This window comes from Mercenaria mercenaria, chromosome 2, assembly GCF_021730395.1.
Source record: "Mercenaria mercenaria strain notata chromosome 2, MADL_Memer_1, whole genome shotgun sequence".
Lineage (NCBI taxonomy): Eukaryota > Metazoa > Mollusca > Bivalvia > Venerida > Veneridae > Mercenaria > Mercenaria mercenaria.
Window position 1 is genome coordinate 95500138 of NC_069362.1, and position 16542 is coordinate 95516679.

A 16542-nucleotide genomic window follows, 5' to 3' on the forward strand; every position below is an offset into this window, starting at 1 on the left:
TCATAGATATACGCCTTACCTTACTTGGCCCTGGTCTTCACGCTAGACGAGGGATGTCACCAATAGTATTATACCAGATGTGGAAAACCTTCGTTGTGTCCAGATTTTTATACGGTATAAAAACCCAAATTCTCACTAAAACAAACCTATAAAAACTAGAAAATTTTCAGCGGAAAATCATCAAACAGTTACAAGGACTCCTTGAGAGAACTTCGACAGCAGCAATATGCACGTTACTTGGTTCAGAACCTGTAGAATTGGTCATCGGCCGGAACTACATGTCCCTGTTTCTGTGTATAGCCAGGCTACCAGACTCAGTTGAATTTAGTATCATGTAAAGACAACTAACAATGTCAAACACTGAAAGTAACACCTTCATTTCGAATGTCAGAAAAACCTTAGATAAATATAATCTGCCATCACCTGAAGATCTTCTCCGACAATAGATGGAAACAGGTGTTTAAGAAGGCAACCAACGAGTATTGAAAAACATATGGGAAGATGAGTTAACATCAAAATCATCAACAAAGTATATTCAAATTCAGACAAATCCTATCGGCGCTCCACATAATCTATGGAAGGTCACACAATCGAAACCTCATGAAATCCGACGTGCAGAAGTGAAAGCCAGGTTACTTATTGGTACATACATCTTACAAAGTAATATCGCCAAATTCAACAAGAACAAAGTCTCAGCCACATGTAAACTCTGTAAGCAGGAAGATGAGACTCGAGAACACCTTCTTGTGAGATGCCTCATCGCTTACAATGTAACTGACACGGGCTGAAATTTCATAAACAGTCAATTACGGAAAACGATAAGATCGTTAACATTCCGTTATTTGATCCGCGGGTATTAGTATAACAATTATTGGGTTAGATATTTGTTTACATTTCATATTTCGTTTTATATAAAGTATGATTGTATACGATTAAGAATTTCATTATGATAGGACAATAGAAAATAGATTTAAAAACAAGAGCTGTCTCCGTAGGATGACACATGCCCCCGATGGCACTTTGAATGAATAGTTATGGCCGATGTTAGAGTTTAGGACCTTTGACCCACGGAGCTGGGTCTTGCGCGCAACACATCGTCTTACTGTGTCACACATTCATACATAGTTATTTTAAAATCCATGCATGAATGACAAAGATATGGACCGGACATGCCCATCAATGTACTATCATGAAAAATGATCTTTAACGTCTAAGTGTGACCTTGACCTTTGAGCTACGGACCTGGGTCTTGCGTGTGACACGTCGTCTTACTGTGGTACACATTCATGCCAAGTTATTTGAAAATCCATCCATCGATGACAAAGATATGGACCGGACACACCCATCAATGCACTATCTTTTAACATCTAAGTGTGACCTTGACCTTTGAGCTACGAACCTGGGTCTTGCGCATGACACGTCGTCTTACTGTGGTACACATTTATGCCAAGTTATTTGAAAATTATCCATCGATGACAAAGATATGGACCGGACACGCCCATCAATGCACTATCCTTTAACGTCTAAGTGTGACCTTGACCTTTGAGCTACGGACCTGGGTCTTGCGTGTGACACGTCGTCTTACTGTGGTACACATTCATGCCAAGTTATTTGAAAATCCATCCATCGATGACAAAGATATGGACCGGACACACCCATCAATGCACTATCCTTTAACATCTAAGTGTGACCTTGACCTTTGAGCTACGAACCTGGGTCTTGCGCATGACACGTCGTCTTACTGTGGTACACATTCATGTCAAGTTATTTGAAAATCTATCCATCGATGACAAAGATATGGACCGGACACGCCCATCAATGCACTATCCTTTAACGTCTAAGTGTGACCTTGACCTTTGAGCTACGGACCTGGGTCTTGTGCACTGCACGTCGTCTTACTGTGGTACACATTCATGCCAAGTTATTTGAAAATCCATCCATCGATGACAAAGATATGGACCGGACACGCCCATCAATGCACTATCCTTTAACGTCTAAGTGTGACCTTGACCTTTGAGCTACGGACCTGGGTCTTGCGCACTGCACGTCGTCTTACTGTGGTACACATTCATGCCAAGTTATTTGAAAATCCATCCATCGATGACAAAGATATGGACCGGACACGAAAATTGCGGACATACCGACAGACCGACAGACTGACAGACCGACAGACCGACAGACTGACAGACCGACAGACAGATAGACGGTTCAAAAACTATATGCCTCCCTTCGGGGGCATAAAAATGATAATAAGTCCGGAATGTTGGGTTGGGCTGTAGGGCATTGACCGAGGTGACCTTGACCCGATGAGTCATCCAAAGATCAGGCTGCTCCTTTTCTTCAATATTAGGGTTGGGCTCTGACGTCATGGGACTTTCCGATTGACTCACCTAGTCTCTATTGTTTTGGGAATGCTGGGTGCGGCTGTGACGTCATGGTAATTTCCTATTGACTCACCTACTCTCTTTTGTTCTTTGGAATGTTGGGTGCGGCTCCCCATTGTTCTAGGGCATTGACCTGTCCGCCATCTTGTTGCGCGATTGTGACGTCATGGGTTTTTCCGCGTAAAGTGATAACCTCGCCTCCGAGGCTCCTATTGTTCGTGCGCGGTCATAGGATACCCTCCCCATTGTTCGGTCATTGATGACGTCATGGGGTCACGTGATAGCCTCGGAGCCTCGGAGGCACTCTCCGAAATCGGCGGGACTATACTACTCACATCCATTGTGCAACAAAGCAAGACATTTGACATTTCATTTTAAAATATGGAAATGATAATGATAAATAAATGAACGTTAAAGCGGTTCCCTCTTATTTAAAGCTTCGAACAAATTTACCAAATTATCAAATTCAACTTCACAAACTTGTGTTTGCTGCCAAATGTTAACCTCGAATGGAGATAAAACGCGAAACAAAAACTATATATACAGGCAGAAATGCACGAAATGTTCGTGCAAAAAACCGCCAAAATATATACAATAGAAACCAATAAAGTATAAAACTAATGAAGGATACTTAATTTCGAAGCGATAATAATTACATGCAGCATAGTCTGTTATTTTTAGCTTAGTACTATTCTGCTCCTGAAACATAGACTTTGTAATATTCTAAGTATTATCTTTTTTAAGGACTCGTTTGTAATATTTAATTTAACAGTCTGTATTGACTTCATTTATTATATTGCAGGTGATTCTGCTAATCTGTACACTCTTATCCAAATAAGTGATTAAATATCTTTCTTGTAATATAAACGTAAATATTACACCTTGCCTGCTATAACTGTATTTTACTGTTCTGTGCTTTTATTTGATATTTAAGCGCACAGTGATATGATTTACAGGTTTAACCTTTATTTTAGTGGATTTGTATATATGTGCACTGTAAAATGACAAAGTAAGTTTTGTTTCTTTTAAAGTATGTATAGTCTCTTATAACTCTATTTTAAGACTGGCAATGTACAATATGTGTTTTATCTTTGATGATGAAATTTTATATGTAATTGCGCTTAGATGAGACTTAAATAAATAAATGAATAACATAAAATATTATAGGAATTTAGGAGTTACATTTTGGTTATCTGAACACAGCGAAATTTCTATAATGATCTCTTGATAGATTGACAGATAAAACTCAATTTATATATTACAAAAGCTAGTTATATTTTTAATTTGGAGAACTGTGGACTGGTTAGAGTAAATTTTATAAATATCTTTTTTAATTTTGACAACTTAGCAAAATGTCATAAGGCCTACATTGGGGTCATATCATTAACGCGAAAAATACTCAATCCATATGTTTTCATTACTTTGTCGAACTAAGATGGTTCTTGAAAAAAATAATGTGATCAAATATACATGTTTCGATTTATGAAAGGCCGTATACACACCATATAATGTTACAATTGAAGTCTATTGGAAAATAACCGATGGTCTCAATTCTATAAAGAGCTATATTATTTTAAACTTCTTTGATTGGAGCTAACATGGCTTTTATCGGAAATCATCACTGGTAGTATTTATGGTCACAAATATGTTTCAAATCACGTAGAAAATTTCCATGCGTGAGTGCGAAATTTAAATATATTTTTTTAAAAATGCCTCTTTTTTGACAGGTGTGCCTTTTTTACCAGTTTTCCATCTACATCTACATCATTACGCCAAACTGTCAGACTTGACATTTCTTTGACGGTGCGCAAGAAAAGAGAAAGTGTGAGAAAACTGTAAATAGTGAAAGCTAGAAGTTTGAGTCCCGGTCAAGATTGGGTGCAGATAGACAAATGTTAGAACTGTGAAGAAGTATACCCAGTCACGTTTCAGGTCCATCAGAACACGACCAATTCGGCTTCCGTGGCGGTACCAGGGCACAAGGCCCGGCCGACATAGCTCGAGTCTATCATATGAACGCCTAATTTGTAACTGGGAAGGGTGTCCCCTTAGAAGGTTAGGTTGGAGACCCCGCTCTTAAAAGATGCCAAAGAGGGGGCCTAAGCAACAGCTGCTGGTAGATCATTCCATAGCGGCATAGTACGTGGGAAAAAGCTAAACTTGAGACTGTTTGTAGATGTAGGGTGTGGCAAGAAACCATTTCCATGCTTGTGTCGTGGCATGACCTTTCTCGGAGTCAGATATTTGTTAACATCTATGTCAACGAGGTGGTTTACTATGCGGTGATTCGAGTGTTTCCCATTGTAGCTCTTCCAACATGCAGGTGACGCTGCTGGTGTTATGGTACCTGTTAGTGGTAAAGCGTGCTGCGCGCCGTTGTACCATTTCCACTTGAAGTTTATGTGATACTGCGTCTGGACTCTATACTGTGCAGCAATACTCTAGGTTTGAACGTACCAAGGAGATATAAGCGCTGGTCTTGGTTTCTCTAGAGGTGTTCCGTAGGTTGCGCCGCAGAAAGCCGAGCATGTTGTTTGCTTTCTTGGTCACTCGGTCGATATGTGGTTTCCATGAAAGTTCAGAGTTAAGGTCCACACCAAGGTACTTAGATGTTTTTTTCACTGGATAGTTGGATGCCTTTCAGTATGTAGTTAGTTGAAATGATCTTGGTTCTTGCCCTTGTTACACTTGGAACACTGTAATTTTGCGGGTGAAAGTCCATACCCCATGTAGCTTCCCACTTGGCTAGTGCATCAAGATCTGCTTGAAGAAGTTGGCGATCAAGGTCGGATCGGATCTGGCGGTAGAGAATGCAGTCGTCCGCAAAGAGTCGTACACTTGATAGTAATCCCTCCGGGATGTCATTGATGAATATTAGGAAAAGGAGAGGACCTAATACCGAACCCTAAGGGACACCGCTAACGACAGGGACCTCTTCTGAACGCTGACCATGAACCAAGACTCTCTGTGTTCTACCATGTAAAAATGACGAGATCCAATCTAAGGTGTTACCTCTGATTCCATAATGTTGCACTTTCCTTAGGAGACGCTGGTGTGGCACGCGATCAAACGCCTTGCTAAAATCAAATATGATCAAGTCCGTTTGAATCCTATTGTCGAGCGACTCAGCAAGCTCATGCACTAGAGTTAGTAGTTGAGTTTCGCAACTCCTCCTGGCTCTGAACCCGTGCTGACAGTCGTGAAGGATGGCATGCTTGTCTAGGTGCTTGAGTGTCTGGCTGACAATGACATGCACAAGCAGCTTGCAACATAGACTTGTTAGGGACACAGGACGGTAATTTGCAGGATCTTGCCTAGCACCCTTCTTGTATATGGCTGTGACACTGGCTTGTCGCCAGTCCTGTGGTACATTTCCTTCGCTGATGGAGCAGTGAAAGATCAGTCAAGATCGGGGCCAAGTCTTCAGCACAGTCCTTCAATATCCTAGCTGATATGTCGTCAGGACCTGAAGCTTTCTTGGGGTTCATATTCTTGAGGAGCTTCAAGATGCCTTCCTCTTGTAACTCGATCTTGTCCATGTCCCGGTAAGGTGTACCCGTAGGACTGGGGATCTCGCCGCCGGTTTCATCTGTGAAAACTTACTTGTATTGTCGGTTCAGTATGTTGGCCTTGTCTCTCGCTGAGTTGAACAGTCTTCCATTGTCCTTGAGCGGTGAAATACCAGTGTTGTCTTTCCGTAAAGATTTGAGGTAGTTCCAGAATTTCTTTTGTTTCGAAGGTTTTGTTTCATCAGGGTCGTCGACTTCAATCAGGTTGTTCACATAATTTTGATAAGTTACTCTTTCAAGTTTCTGAGTGGTACTCTTACATTGTCTCTTACATTGTCTGTATCTGTTGATATCTTCGTCCTGACCAGTTTTCTTCATTCTGGTGTACAGCTTTGCCTTGGAAGCCCTCACCTTACGGTCGATCCATGGCTTTCGCTTGAACCCCTCCTTGAGGATCTTTGTTGGGATATACTTGTTCATCAAGGATGTTAATTTCTTCTTGAATTTTGTCCAAAGCACATCAACTGAAGCATTAGGAATATTGGACAAGTCTTCATGTAGCTCGCATAGCTCCTCTCTGAAGCCCTCGTAATTAGCCTTGTTGTATGTGAAGACTTTTCTCTTGAGTGGGGGTGTCTTGTGGGGTCGTAGACTAGCTTCCACGTAGACCGCCTCATGGTCCGAAATTCCTGGAATGACTTCAGTTGTATTGATAAGTGAGCTGTTGTTGGGGAAGAATAAATCTAAGATGTTATACGAGTGTTCAGTAACTCTTGTTGGTTCTGTTGCTTGTTGTTCAAGACAGTGGTTTTCAGTGTTTTCAAGTAATTGATTACAAAGGACAGGTTTAGATGCTGACGGATTACCGCTGTTGTTTTCCCAGTCGATATCACCAAGGTTGAAGTCAGTCCCCTCCGAGCCAGATGTGTGCTCCTGCTGGGATCTCGGATAGACATGTGTTTAGGTGTGACAGATACCCCGGTTGGTCCATGTTGGGTGGGCGGCAAAAAGCACCAACGTAGAGATGGCTAGATCCCTTGAGAGTAAGTTGGACCCATAACATCTCGCAGTCGACTCCAATTGAAAGTTCCTCTGGTTCCCATTCTCGCATACCAGAGGTCTACCGTGGTTCCCCGTCTCGGGATTTTGACGAACATCTGATGGATGAGAATGCTGGTTGCATACTTTGGTACTTCTTTTCAACCAGGATGAAAACCCCGCCACCTCTACCTCTATTACGGTCTCGTCGGTAGACAGTGTAATTTTCTGGGAAGATCTCAGTACTCAGATGTGATGAGTTGAGCCAAGATTCTGTACCGATGATGATTTCGGAACCCGTGCTGGTGCACATATTGTAGAGAGATGTTTTCTTTCCAACTATAGATTGGCAATTCAGAAGGGCAACTTTGAGTGGAATATCCTGTCTCTGCTGTTTGCTTTTATGGATGAATAGAAATTCATTTCCATTTTCTAGAAAACTTGAATGTTCAAGGTTTTCATCATCGCCAATAGTGGTACATGGAATTGTCCAGACACTTGGGGGACGATCACGGATTGGAGACTTAGTTCTGTTTGGAGATGATGTTGCTTTCGGGTTCGCGAAGCTGATGTCACATTCTAAATGGCTGCTAATATCATTTTTGAGTGGGTCAAAACTGTTTGAGGTTTCATAGAAAGTTAGATCAAAGAGGCTCGATGCGAAGTTGGGGAGACCGCAGTTTACACATCCCCATGAAACATTGTGTAGACCCCTGTACACTTCATCGCACATACCCATTCAGTCTGTGTGGTACCAGTTGTCGCATGAATCACATTGCACACCTGGAGTAGTCCATTTTACTTCCTTTTTACCGGCCATGCAAGGATATTTACATTGTCTAGGACCCGGGTTCGGCTCAGAGTAGAAGGACTCATGGAGAAGGACCATGCAGAGATAAAGCAAAACGAGTTTTTCGCGACATACTGGGCCTTTTTTCTTAGACATGTAGACATTCATAATTCGCGGCCGGATGTTGACAAAACAGCTGATAAAGCTTGCAACTCCTAGTACTACGTCTGATGATGATCCGAACTATATAAAACTACAGAACTATAGAGGAAAAAGAGAAACATCATGGAACACCGATAGAGAAGGTTACTGTAAAAGAAGTTGAGCTGGCAATTAAAAACCTAAATACAGGCAAAGCTGCTGACGAAAGAGGTATCGCTGCTGAAAATAACGCATATAGAAGTAGCACCAATTATTACAAACATTTTAAATGAAATCTTCAATGACCTAGATGTGCCAACTTAAATGAAAGGCGGAGTTCTTACACCTGTTCATAAAAAAAGGCAAAGATAAAACAATTCCTGGAAACTACAGGGGCATAGTGGTTACTGATACAGTTATGAAAATCTTAGAAAGCATCCTGAAGATAAGAATAGACAGCATCTTTGACACTCAACAGAACCCCCTACAACGAGGCTTTACCTCGAACAGTTCCTCTATTAATGCAGCATATAGATTTTCAGAGGCTATTGCGAATACATCTGGATCAGACACACTAATTATGGCAAGCCTTGATGCCCAAAAGGCATTTGATACCGTAGGTCATGAGGTTATGTTCAACAAGTTGTACCATCAAGGAATACCAGGACACCTCTGGCTTCTCCTGCGGAATATATAACGAAACACCACAGTAAAAGTCAAATGGAATGGGCAACTCTCTGAAAGCCTCTCATTACAGTTTTTCCCGTGAGATGATTTCTGACTGCTACCCAAGTAATGACTCCTTGATGACGAATAAAGTTTTGCCTGTGATAGGATTTCAGACACTTTATTGTCTGCCCTGATGTGGCTCTGATGAAGGAAATAAAATAACTTCATGTATTTCATGAATTGTAAATATTTACCAGCTGACAACATTTTCAAATAAATAGTTTGATTCAAACTTTGATGGATATTACAAGTATAGTATGTGTTAGATGTAAAAAATTATGGCAGAGACATTTTAATGGATTAGAAGGATAGTTGTGTGATTTGTGGAATAAAATTTATACTGAAATGAACATCAAGGTACGAACTGCATGAATTTGACATTTAAAAATTGAAATGATTACGAGTTTGAAGTCTAGAAGTAAAAAACATAAGACAATTGATTAGCAAATTTATTAAAATAGTGACACGATAACTCTATGCACTGGTGATTTCTTTTGTGTTATAATTGATTGTGGATACATATTGAACTATTTTTAAAACCTGCATAATTATTGACCAGCGCTCACAATAATACTTCTTTTGTGTTGGCAAGTCTTGCCTGTGGGGAAACTACGGAAGCGTATAGAGGCCAAAATGACAATAGAAATTGAAACATATCGCGCCAGAATCGGACCTTTCGGTCCAGGTCGAGGCTACAGGAAACCTTCTTCAAAGGCTGTGTACAACCCAACGACAACCGGTACAGACATTCATTTCAGAACCTTGCTGATGGGAATATTAGCCGTTATGACCGTCGGGGGAGGGACTTTTATTTCAAATACATTTCTGGATACGGCAACTGTTTTGAGTACCGAAAAGAATTTCCCACAAAACATTTGTATAATCGCACCCATCACTTCCGGCGATTTAAATATAGGCATACACGATGCAACCTCCATATATAATGGCTATACGGCCAGACTAATTTCCCTATCTTACGATGTAAAAGTCAGCCCAGGCCCTATGTCTGACAAAGATGAAATTCTTCAAGCAATTAAAACTAATAGTGATCAATTGAAAACTGAAATAAAAGGTGTTAGAACTGATATTTCCCAGATTAAATCTGATGTCGAAAAAATGAAATCTCTTTGTAATGAAATGAAATCCAGGGTTGATATAATTGAAGGGAGGCAATCTAAGCTTGAAGAAACTTAAAAATCTAAAAGGTGACGTAACGTTTTTGCGAGGCGATAAAGATATGTTACAACTTGATATTGATTCCATAAACGAGAAATGTGACGAAAGATTTGAAAAATTAGATACTGTTGAAAGTGCGGTGGATAAAATTGAACGCCGTTTAAATCAGAAAACTTTACGAATTTTTGGTCTAGGAGAACCTCCCGGTGAAACTGAGTCACAATTAAAAACTAACATTATCAACAACGTTTGTCTAGTTGCTTGTCCCGGGGAATCATGGGATAACGGATCCATTACCGAGGCATATCGAGTTGGTAAACCCGATTCTGAAAACAAACGTATTATTATTACCAAATTCGCCTCAGTCAGTGACAAACATAAATTATTCAGCGGGAGAAACAGTCTGCGAGAAAATAAAATCAGAATTTCGGACGAGCTAACTACTAGGGAAAGAGCGACTTTAGCAAGCCTGAGGGCACAGGGCAAAACTGGTTATTATTCAAAGGGTAAATTGCACATCAGAACTGAAAATAAAACTGACGGTGCAGGAGTTTTTATCAACGCTAAAAGAAGGATTGCACAAACAAGCTCGGACAATTTAGGTGCTAGTTCCAATAATGAGAACAGTTTAGGAGATGACCATGAAGATATTAACGTTGATTAGCAGTCCGGCCGAGGCCCGCAATTAGACCAGTTGAAATTTTTATTTTGGAATATTGAAGGTATTTCACGAAAAATTGAATTCGAGAATTTCCTAGACTATTTAAAATGTTTTGACATCATCGGTTTGGCCGAAACTTGGGAAGAAAGTAATGAAAATACGAAACATCTTTTAGATACACACACTTGTTTTTTCTTGCCTGCTGTAAAACATTCAAAACACGGTCGCGCTATGGGTGGTATGTCAGTTTACTGTAAAAATGATATTGTGAAATATGTAGAGCGTATAGAAGAAACCTGTTGTATTGGCATCATACTAAAGCTTGATAAATCGTTTTTAAATTCAGACGAAAATGTATATATAATGTTTGTTTACCTGCCTCCAATAGACTCACCATTCTATTTAGATAAAGAAGTAAAAGGTGTTTTTCTTCTTGAAGATGAATTATTATCACTATATTGTAAATACAATGCAATAAATCTAGTAATAATGGGAGACATGAATGCACGCTGTGGCGAAATAAGCGAAGCCGTTACAGCTGAACATACCAACACTGGAAGAATATAACGATATATATGAGTGCCCTGTTGATGAAAATCGGAAGTCTTGTGATAAAACCATTAATACACAAGGGCGACATTTAATAGACCTGTGTAAAACGTATGCTCTATATATCATGAATGGCAGGTTTGAAGATGACAATAATATTGGGAACTTTACATTCACTTCATCACATGGCTGCAGTGTTATCGACTACTCTTTGATTTCTAAAGATGTTGTGAACTTTGTAAGAAATTTTTGTGTTGAAGAAAGAACAGAATCTTCACATTTTCCAATATCATTAGCCTTTGGAATTAAAATACAAAGGGCCGAAAAGCAAACCATTTTCGAACATACAGAAACGAAATACAATTTGAATGCAAGAACTAAAGAATCGTTTCAATGTAAAGTTCGGGTTTTTTTAGTAATAAAATGCTTCACAAAATAATTACCAATATAGATAATCTAAATGTCAGTGTTAATGATTGTGTTTCAAATTTTGTCGAAATTCTTAGAGAAGTTGGCTCAAAATATATTCGTCCAGTGAAGCGTAATTTGGTAAAATCCGGTCCTAAGTGGTTCGACAAGGAGTGTCTAAATATGAAGCGGCAGAAATACAAACTTTTGAGAAATTACAGACGCTACAGATCGGCCGAAAACCTGAACTTATATCTACAAAAGAAAAATGAATTTAAAACCATGTGTGACATTAAAAGTAAACAGTTTTTTGCGAATGAGTTAGACGATTTGACAAATTGTATTAACGACCCAAAATCTTTTTGGTCCAAGCTGAAAAAACTATCGAATCGTAAGAGCAATGTTACAAATAATATAAGTACTGTTGAATGGGTTGAATATTTTGAAGGTTTATTAAATCCAAATGTTGCTAATGATAACAATGCTGAAACAATCGATATTTCAATAGATGAACCTGATACTGAAGTTGAAAACCATATATTTAATTCGGTAATAACAGATGATGAGGTTAGATTAGCTATTAAACATTTGAAACAAGGCAAAAAACCTGGTCCTGATAATATTGTTCCAGAATTCTTTATATACGGTATAGACAGTATCACACCGGTATTAGTTAGATTATTCAACAGATTGTTCACCTCCGGGGAATATCCTGATAGTTGGTGTGAATCAATTATCGTTACTTTACATAAAAGGGTGATGTGAATAATGTAGAAAACTACAGGGGAATTTCTTTGCAAAATGTTCTGAGTAAAGTATATTGTTGTGTTCTTGTAAATAGATTAAATTTCTTTGCACAAATGTATCATAAAATTTCTGAACCAAGCTGTTGTTGATCGTATTCTTGGAATGAAAAGACGTAAATTATACGTCGCATTTGTAGATTTTCAAAAATGTTTCGATACTATAAATAGACAATTATTGTGGAATATACTAAAGGAAAACGGTTTAAAGGGTAAATTATTCAGTGCATTTCAGAGTATGTACGGTACAGTTAAGTCATGTGTCAGATGTAATAACATAAGAAGTGAATATATACAAAGTACTGTGGGCTTAAAACAAGGATGTATAGCTAGTCCCATTTTATTTTGTTTTTTCATAGATGAATTAGAAAGATGTTTGTCTGAGAACAATGTAAAGGGTATTCAGTTACATCCTGATACTATGCAATTATTTCTGTTAATGTTTGCAGACGATATAGCACTAATGTCTGACACTGTTTATGGTCTACAAAAACAACTAAATGTTCTATCAGGGTTCTGTAATGAATATATGTTAAAGGTAAATGAAAATAAAACAAAAATTGTTGTTTTCAAAAATGGTGGAATTTTAGCCAGAAATGAAAAATGGTATTATAATACCATACAATTAGAAGTTGTAAATAGATTTTGTTATGTTGGATTAACTTTTACTAAGCAAATGTCCATGAATAGTATGGTTCATGAATTGTGTGTCAAAGGGAAACGAGTTTTGATATCAATTTTACATTCATTATATAAACATAGTCAATTACCTAAATCTATTTTCTTTAAAATATTTGACTGCAAAATTTGTCCCCAGTTATTGTATGGATATGAAGTATGGGGCTTAGACAAATTTGAAGAACTTGAACGTGTTCAATATTATACATGTAAAAGGTTTATGTGTGCCAAACAAAAAGCATCAAATTCTGCAATATTGGATGACTGTGCAAGATATCCATTGTATATAAAAACATATAAAAGGGCCTTAAAGTACTGGCTAAAAATTTTAAGAATGCCAGGTGAAAGACTTGTGAAAAATTGTTATAACATAATGTTAAATGATGACAGATATGGGTGTGTAAATTGGGCTACTTCTGTTAAAACATGTTTGCAGACCTTCGGGTTTGGTTATGTATGGTATGATCAAAATGTACAACATGAAAACTCTTTTTTGAATATGTTCGAAAACAGACTTAAAGATGTCAGTACACAGGAGTGGTGTGAAACTGTTAGTATTAACCCGAAACTTAGAAGTTATAAATTGTACAAAAGTGATTTTGTTTTCGAACCTTATCTAGATGTCTTAAATATTAGAAAGTTCAGATATATTTATGTCAATTTTAGAATAGGTAGTCATGATCTTGAAATTGAAAAAGGAAGGTACGCAAATATTTCAAGACAAAATAGACTGTGTAAACTATGTGATACTAATAGTATTGAAGATGAATACCATTTTTTGTTGAAATGTACCTGTTACTCAGATCTACGTGTTTCATATTTACCACAAAAGTATTATCTCCAACCAAATGTTAACAAATTTAATATGCTTATGTCATCTAAAAATGTAGAATTGATCAAGTCAGTTGCGGTATTCTTATACCATGCCTTTCAAAAGAGAAAACTTTGTATGCAGGAGTTATAACCACATATTGTTAATCAGTACTTGAAAGATATTGCCTGATATAAATGTATCATGTCTATTTCATTGACTTTACACATGCTATACTTTGTACACATATTTGTAAATGTATATATATTTTGCATGGGCCGGAGGCCTTAAAGCGAATAAAACTTTGTCATTGTCATTGTCATTGTCAAACTTATCATTGGTGGGGTTATGCAGAGATAAAGAATGTTTTTCTATACTACTTTGTCCAGCTGAATAATAAAAAAAATTCCATAAGGCCTCACCAAATTAACAAGTTGTTCATCGGATTTGCCGCTCGTATATTTTCAGAATCACAAAAAAAATTGTTTTTGTTTTTGGCATGCGCTCGCCCCATTGAAAAAAATCAAGCCAAACCTTTTTGGTGCGCTACTTTCTATTGACGTAACAGTGTACAAATGCTTAAAATACCAGTCCCAGATTGTTCTAATATGGACTTTAATCACAATAAATATATTATACGCACACATCGTCTAAGTACTGGACTCTAAATTAGAGCTTTGCCAGTAAAGGGGGCATAGTAGTCAAAAGCTTTGAAAGTAACAGACCTATTGGACGCTATTATAAAACTTAAACAAAAATATTCTAAGTTAAAAATGGGCATAACTCTGTCAAAATTGAATCAGAGTTATGGTTATGGGGATTGTTTCTCTTGGTGTAGACTTTGATAGTAAATAACTGTTTTAAGTTTCAAGTCAAAAGCTTTTATAGTTACAGAGATATTTGACTTTATCAAAAACTTCGAAAAGTCTAGCGAAAATGCTACATTTTCATAGCAGTAGATATTCAAGTCATATATCTATGTCATTATTATGGTTTAAGGTTATGCACTGTTGTATATTAAATATTTTCTAACGGCATTTTCAAAAGCATACATTATTTGATTACTCTGTACTGTATGCCAGTGTTACTTAATACCTTTTTCATGAGTTCGCTTTGTTGTGCGTCTTCAGGTCAAATTTTCTCAATCCCTGGTGAATTATTTTTAATGTAAAATGGCTTTACATTCTGTTTTAAGGTTTTTATGAGTCAATCGAGAGCTAAATCAAGACAAATACATTTCTTCGCTCTTCGCTCACTCCTGATTTTCTCAAAAACCAAAAAGAATATTTTTTCGCACGCTGCCTCAATTTTTTCAGAAAAAAATCCGATGAACAACTTTTCAATTTGGTGTGGCCTAATGCACTTTAGTACTTATCATATAGCAGAGTTTTTATTATAGAAAGATCTAGTTTCACTCAACAGTACTGTGAAATCATACAATATTGTGGGTATTAAAAGGTTTTGGCCCAAACAGTTATTTCATGGGGATTTGAATTAGTAGATTTTAAACTTTGAAGAAAAAATGAAATTAGCTATTTTATTTGTTCATTCGGATTTTATTTCCTGGATTGATGCACCCATTAAATACATGAAAATAATCTGTCATGAATAATATGAAATAAGGCACTGCCTCAGTCGGAAATCGATCCGACTTCAGCTCATCCCATAAGATTTGAAAAGAACTGTCAAATGACAGCACTCATGAGGACACATTTTTTAATTCGGTAGTAAATATCTCATTTGGTATATCGCGTGTTACAGTAGAAGTAGATGTTTAAATAAAAAAAACACTGTTACACTGCCCATATTTGTACTGATGTGCAAAACGTTGCGGTTTGGACAAGTTATGTGGACGCTTATTAGGAACAAGGAAAAAGCGTATTCTTCCAAAAAATCCGAAGTCAGATGCAAATGAATTATGGTATACACCTGTTATTATTTGTAACATAACTGTTTCAGGTATTGAAGAGCTGAAACTTACACATATCACTGCCAAGATTGGATACAGCAACAAACCCAGCATAAAAATGTTTATGAACAAGAGGTATTTTATTTATGATTCTTGTAAAATGTTTTCACTTATCAACACTACTTTCAACTATTGTAGGCAGCCTAATCTGACACCTGATTTTATGTTTTCTAATTGTGAATTAAGGTGCAACATGATGATATTATTTAACATGATGATATTATCAACATGATTATATTATCAATATGATTATATTGTCAACATAATGATAATGACAACATGATGATATTATTATGGAAATACATCAGTGGCTGAAAAAATCTTACCAAAGTTTATTCACAGATCTCAGATGAATTTTAGAAAGCGAGTAAGAATTGACAGCATAATGCTTTTGAATGTTTTTCTGTTGGAATTGGCAGTGATTACTTGGATTAATGATAAGTTCACTTGGGTTAATTATAAGTTCACTTGGGTTAATTATAAGTTCGGTTAATTATAAGTTCACTTGGGTTAATTATAAGTTCACTTGGATTAATGATAATTATGTTGAAGATGTAATGAAGCATTATTAAAAATGTGTCCAGTTTTTTTGCTATGACCGATGTAACAGTACCGTGAATTCTTTTGATTTTCAAGAAAAAAAGTAAACATATGGAAAAAATGATGAAAACTTCTGACCTTTCGAATGATAAACATAACCCAATTTTTGACAAAATATCAGTTAGAAATGAGGCAACAAAATAAGTTGTGGTAAATGAGATTACTAACTGGTACATAAATATCAAGATGGATTAAAGCACTTACCAATTTTTATTTTACAGATTTCCAGGAGTGATGTTTTTGAAGAAATAACCTTTGAATTAAATCTTATTGAAGACAGAAAGGAAAGAATTAAA

At 37.1% G+C, this 16542-nt stretch overlaps 1 protein-coding gene across 1 annotated transcript; it reads right to left on the minus strand.

Annotated features, from left to right (window-relative positions):
* Nucleotides 1-5983: 5983 nt before the first annotated feature.
* LOC128549774 (uncharacterized) lies at nt 5984-7670 on the minus strand. Its single transcript, XM_053527331.1, has 2 exons — nt 7087-7670; nt 5984-6836 (listed from the first exon to the last, which is right to left on the minus strand). The coding sequence occupies exons 1-2, from the start codon at nt 7668-7670 to the stop codon at nt 5984-5986; spliced, it is 1437 nt and encodes a 478-aa protein (XP_053383306.1).
* Between the last annotated feature and the right edge of the window lie 8872 nt (nt 7671-16542).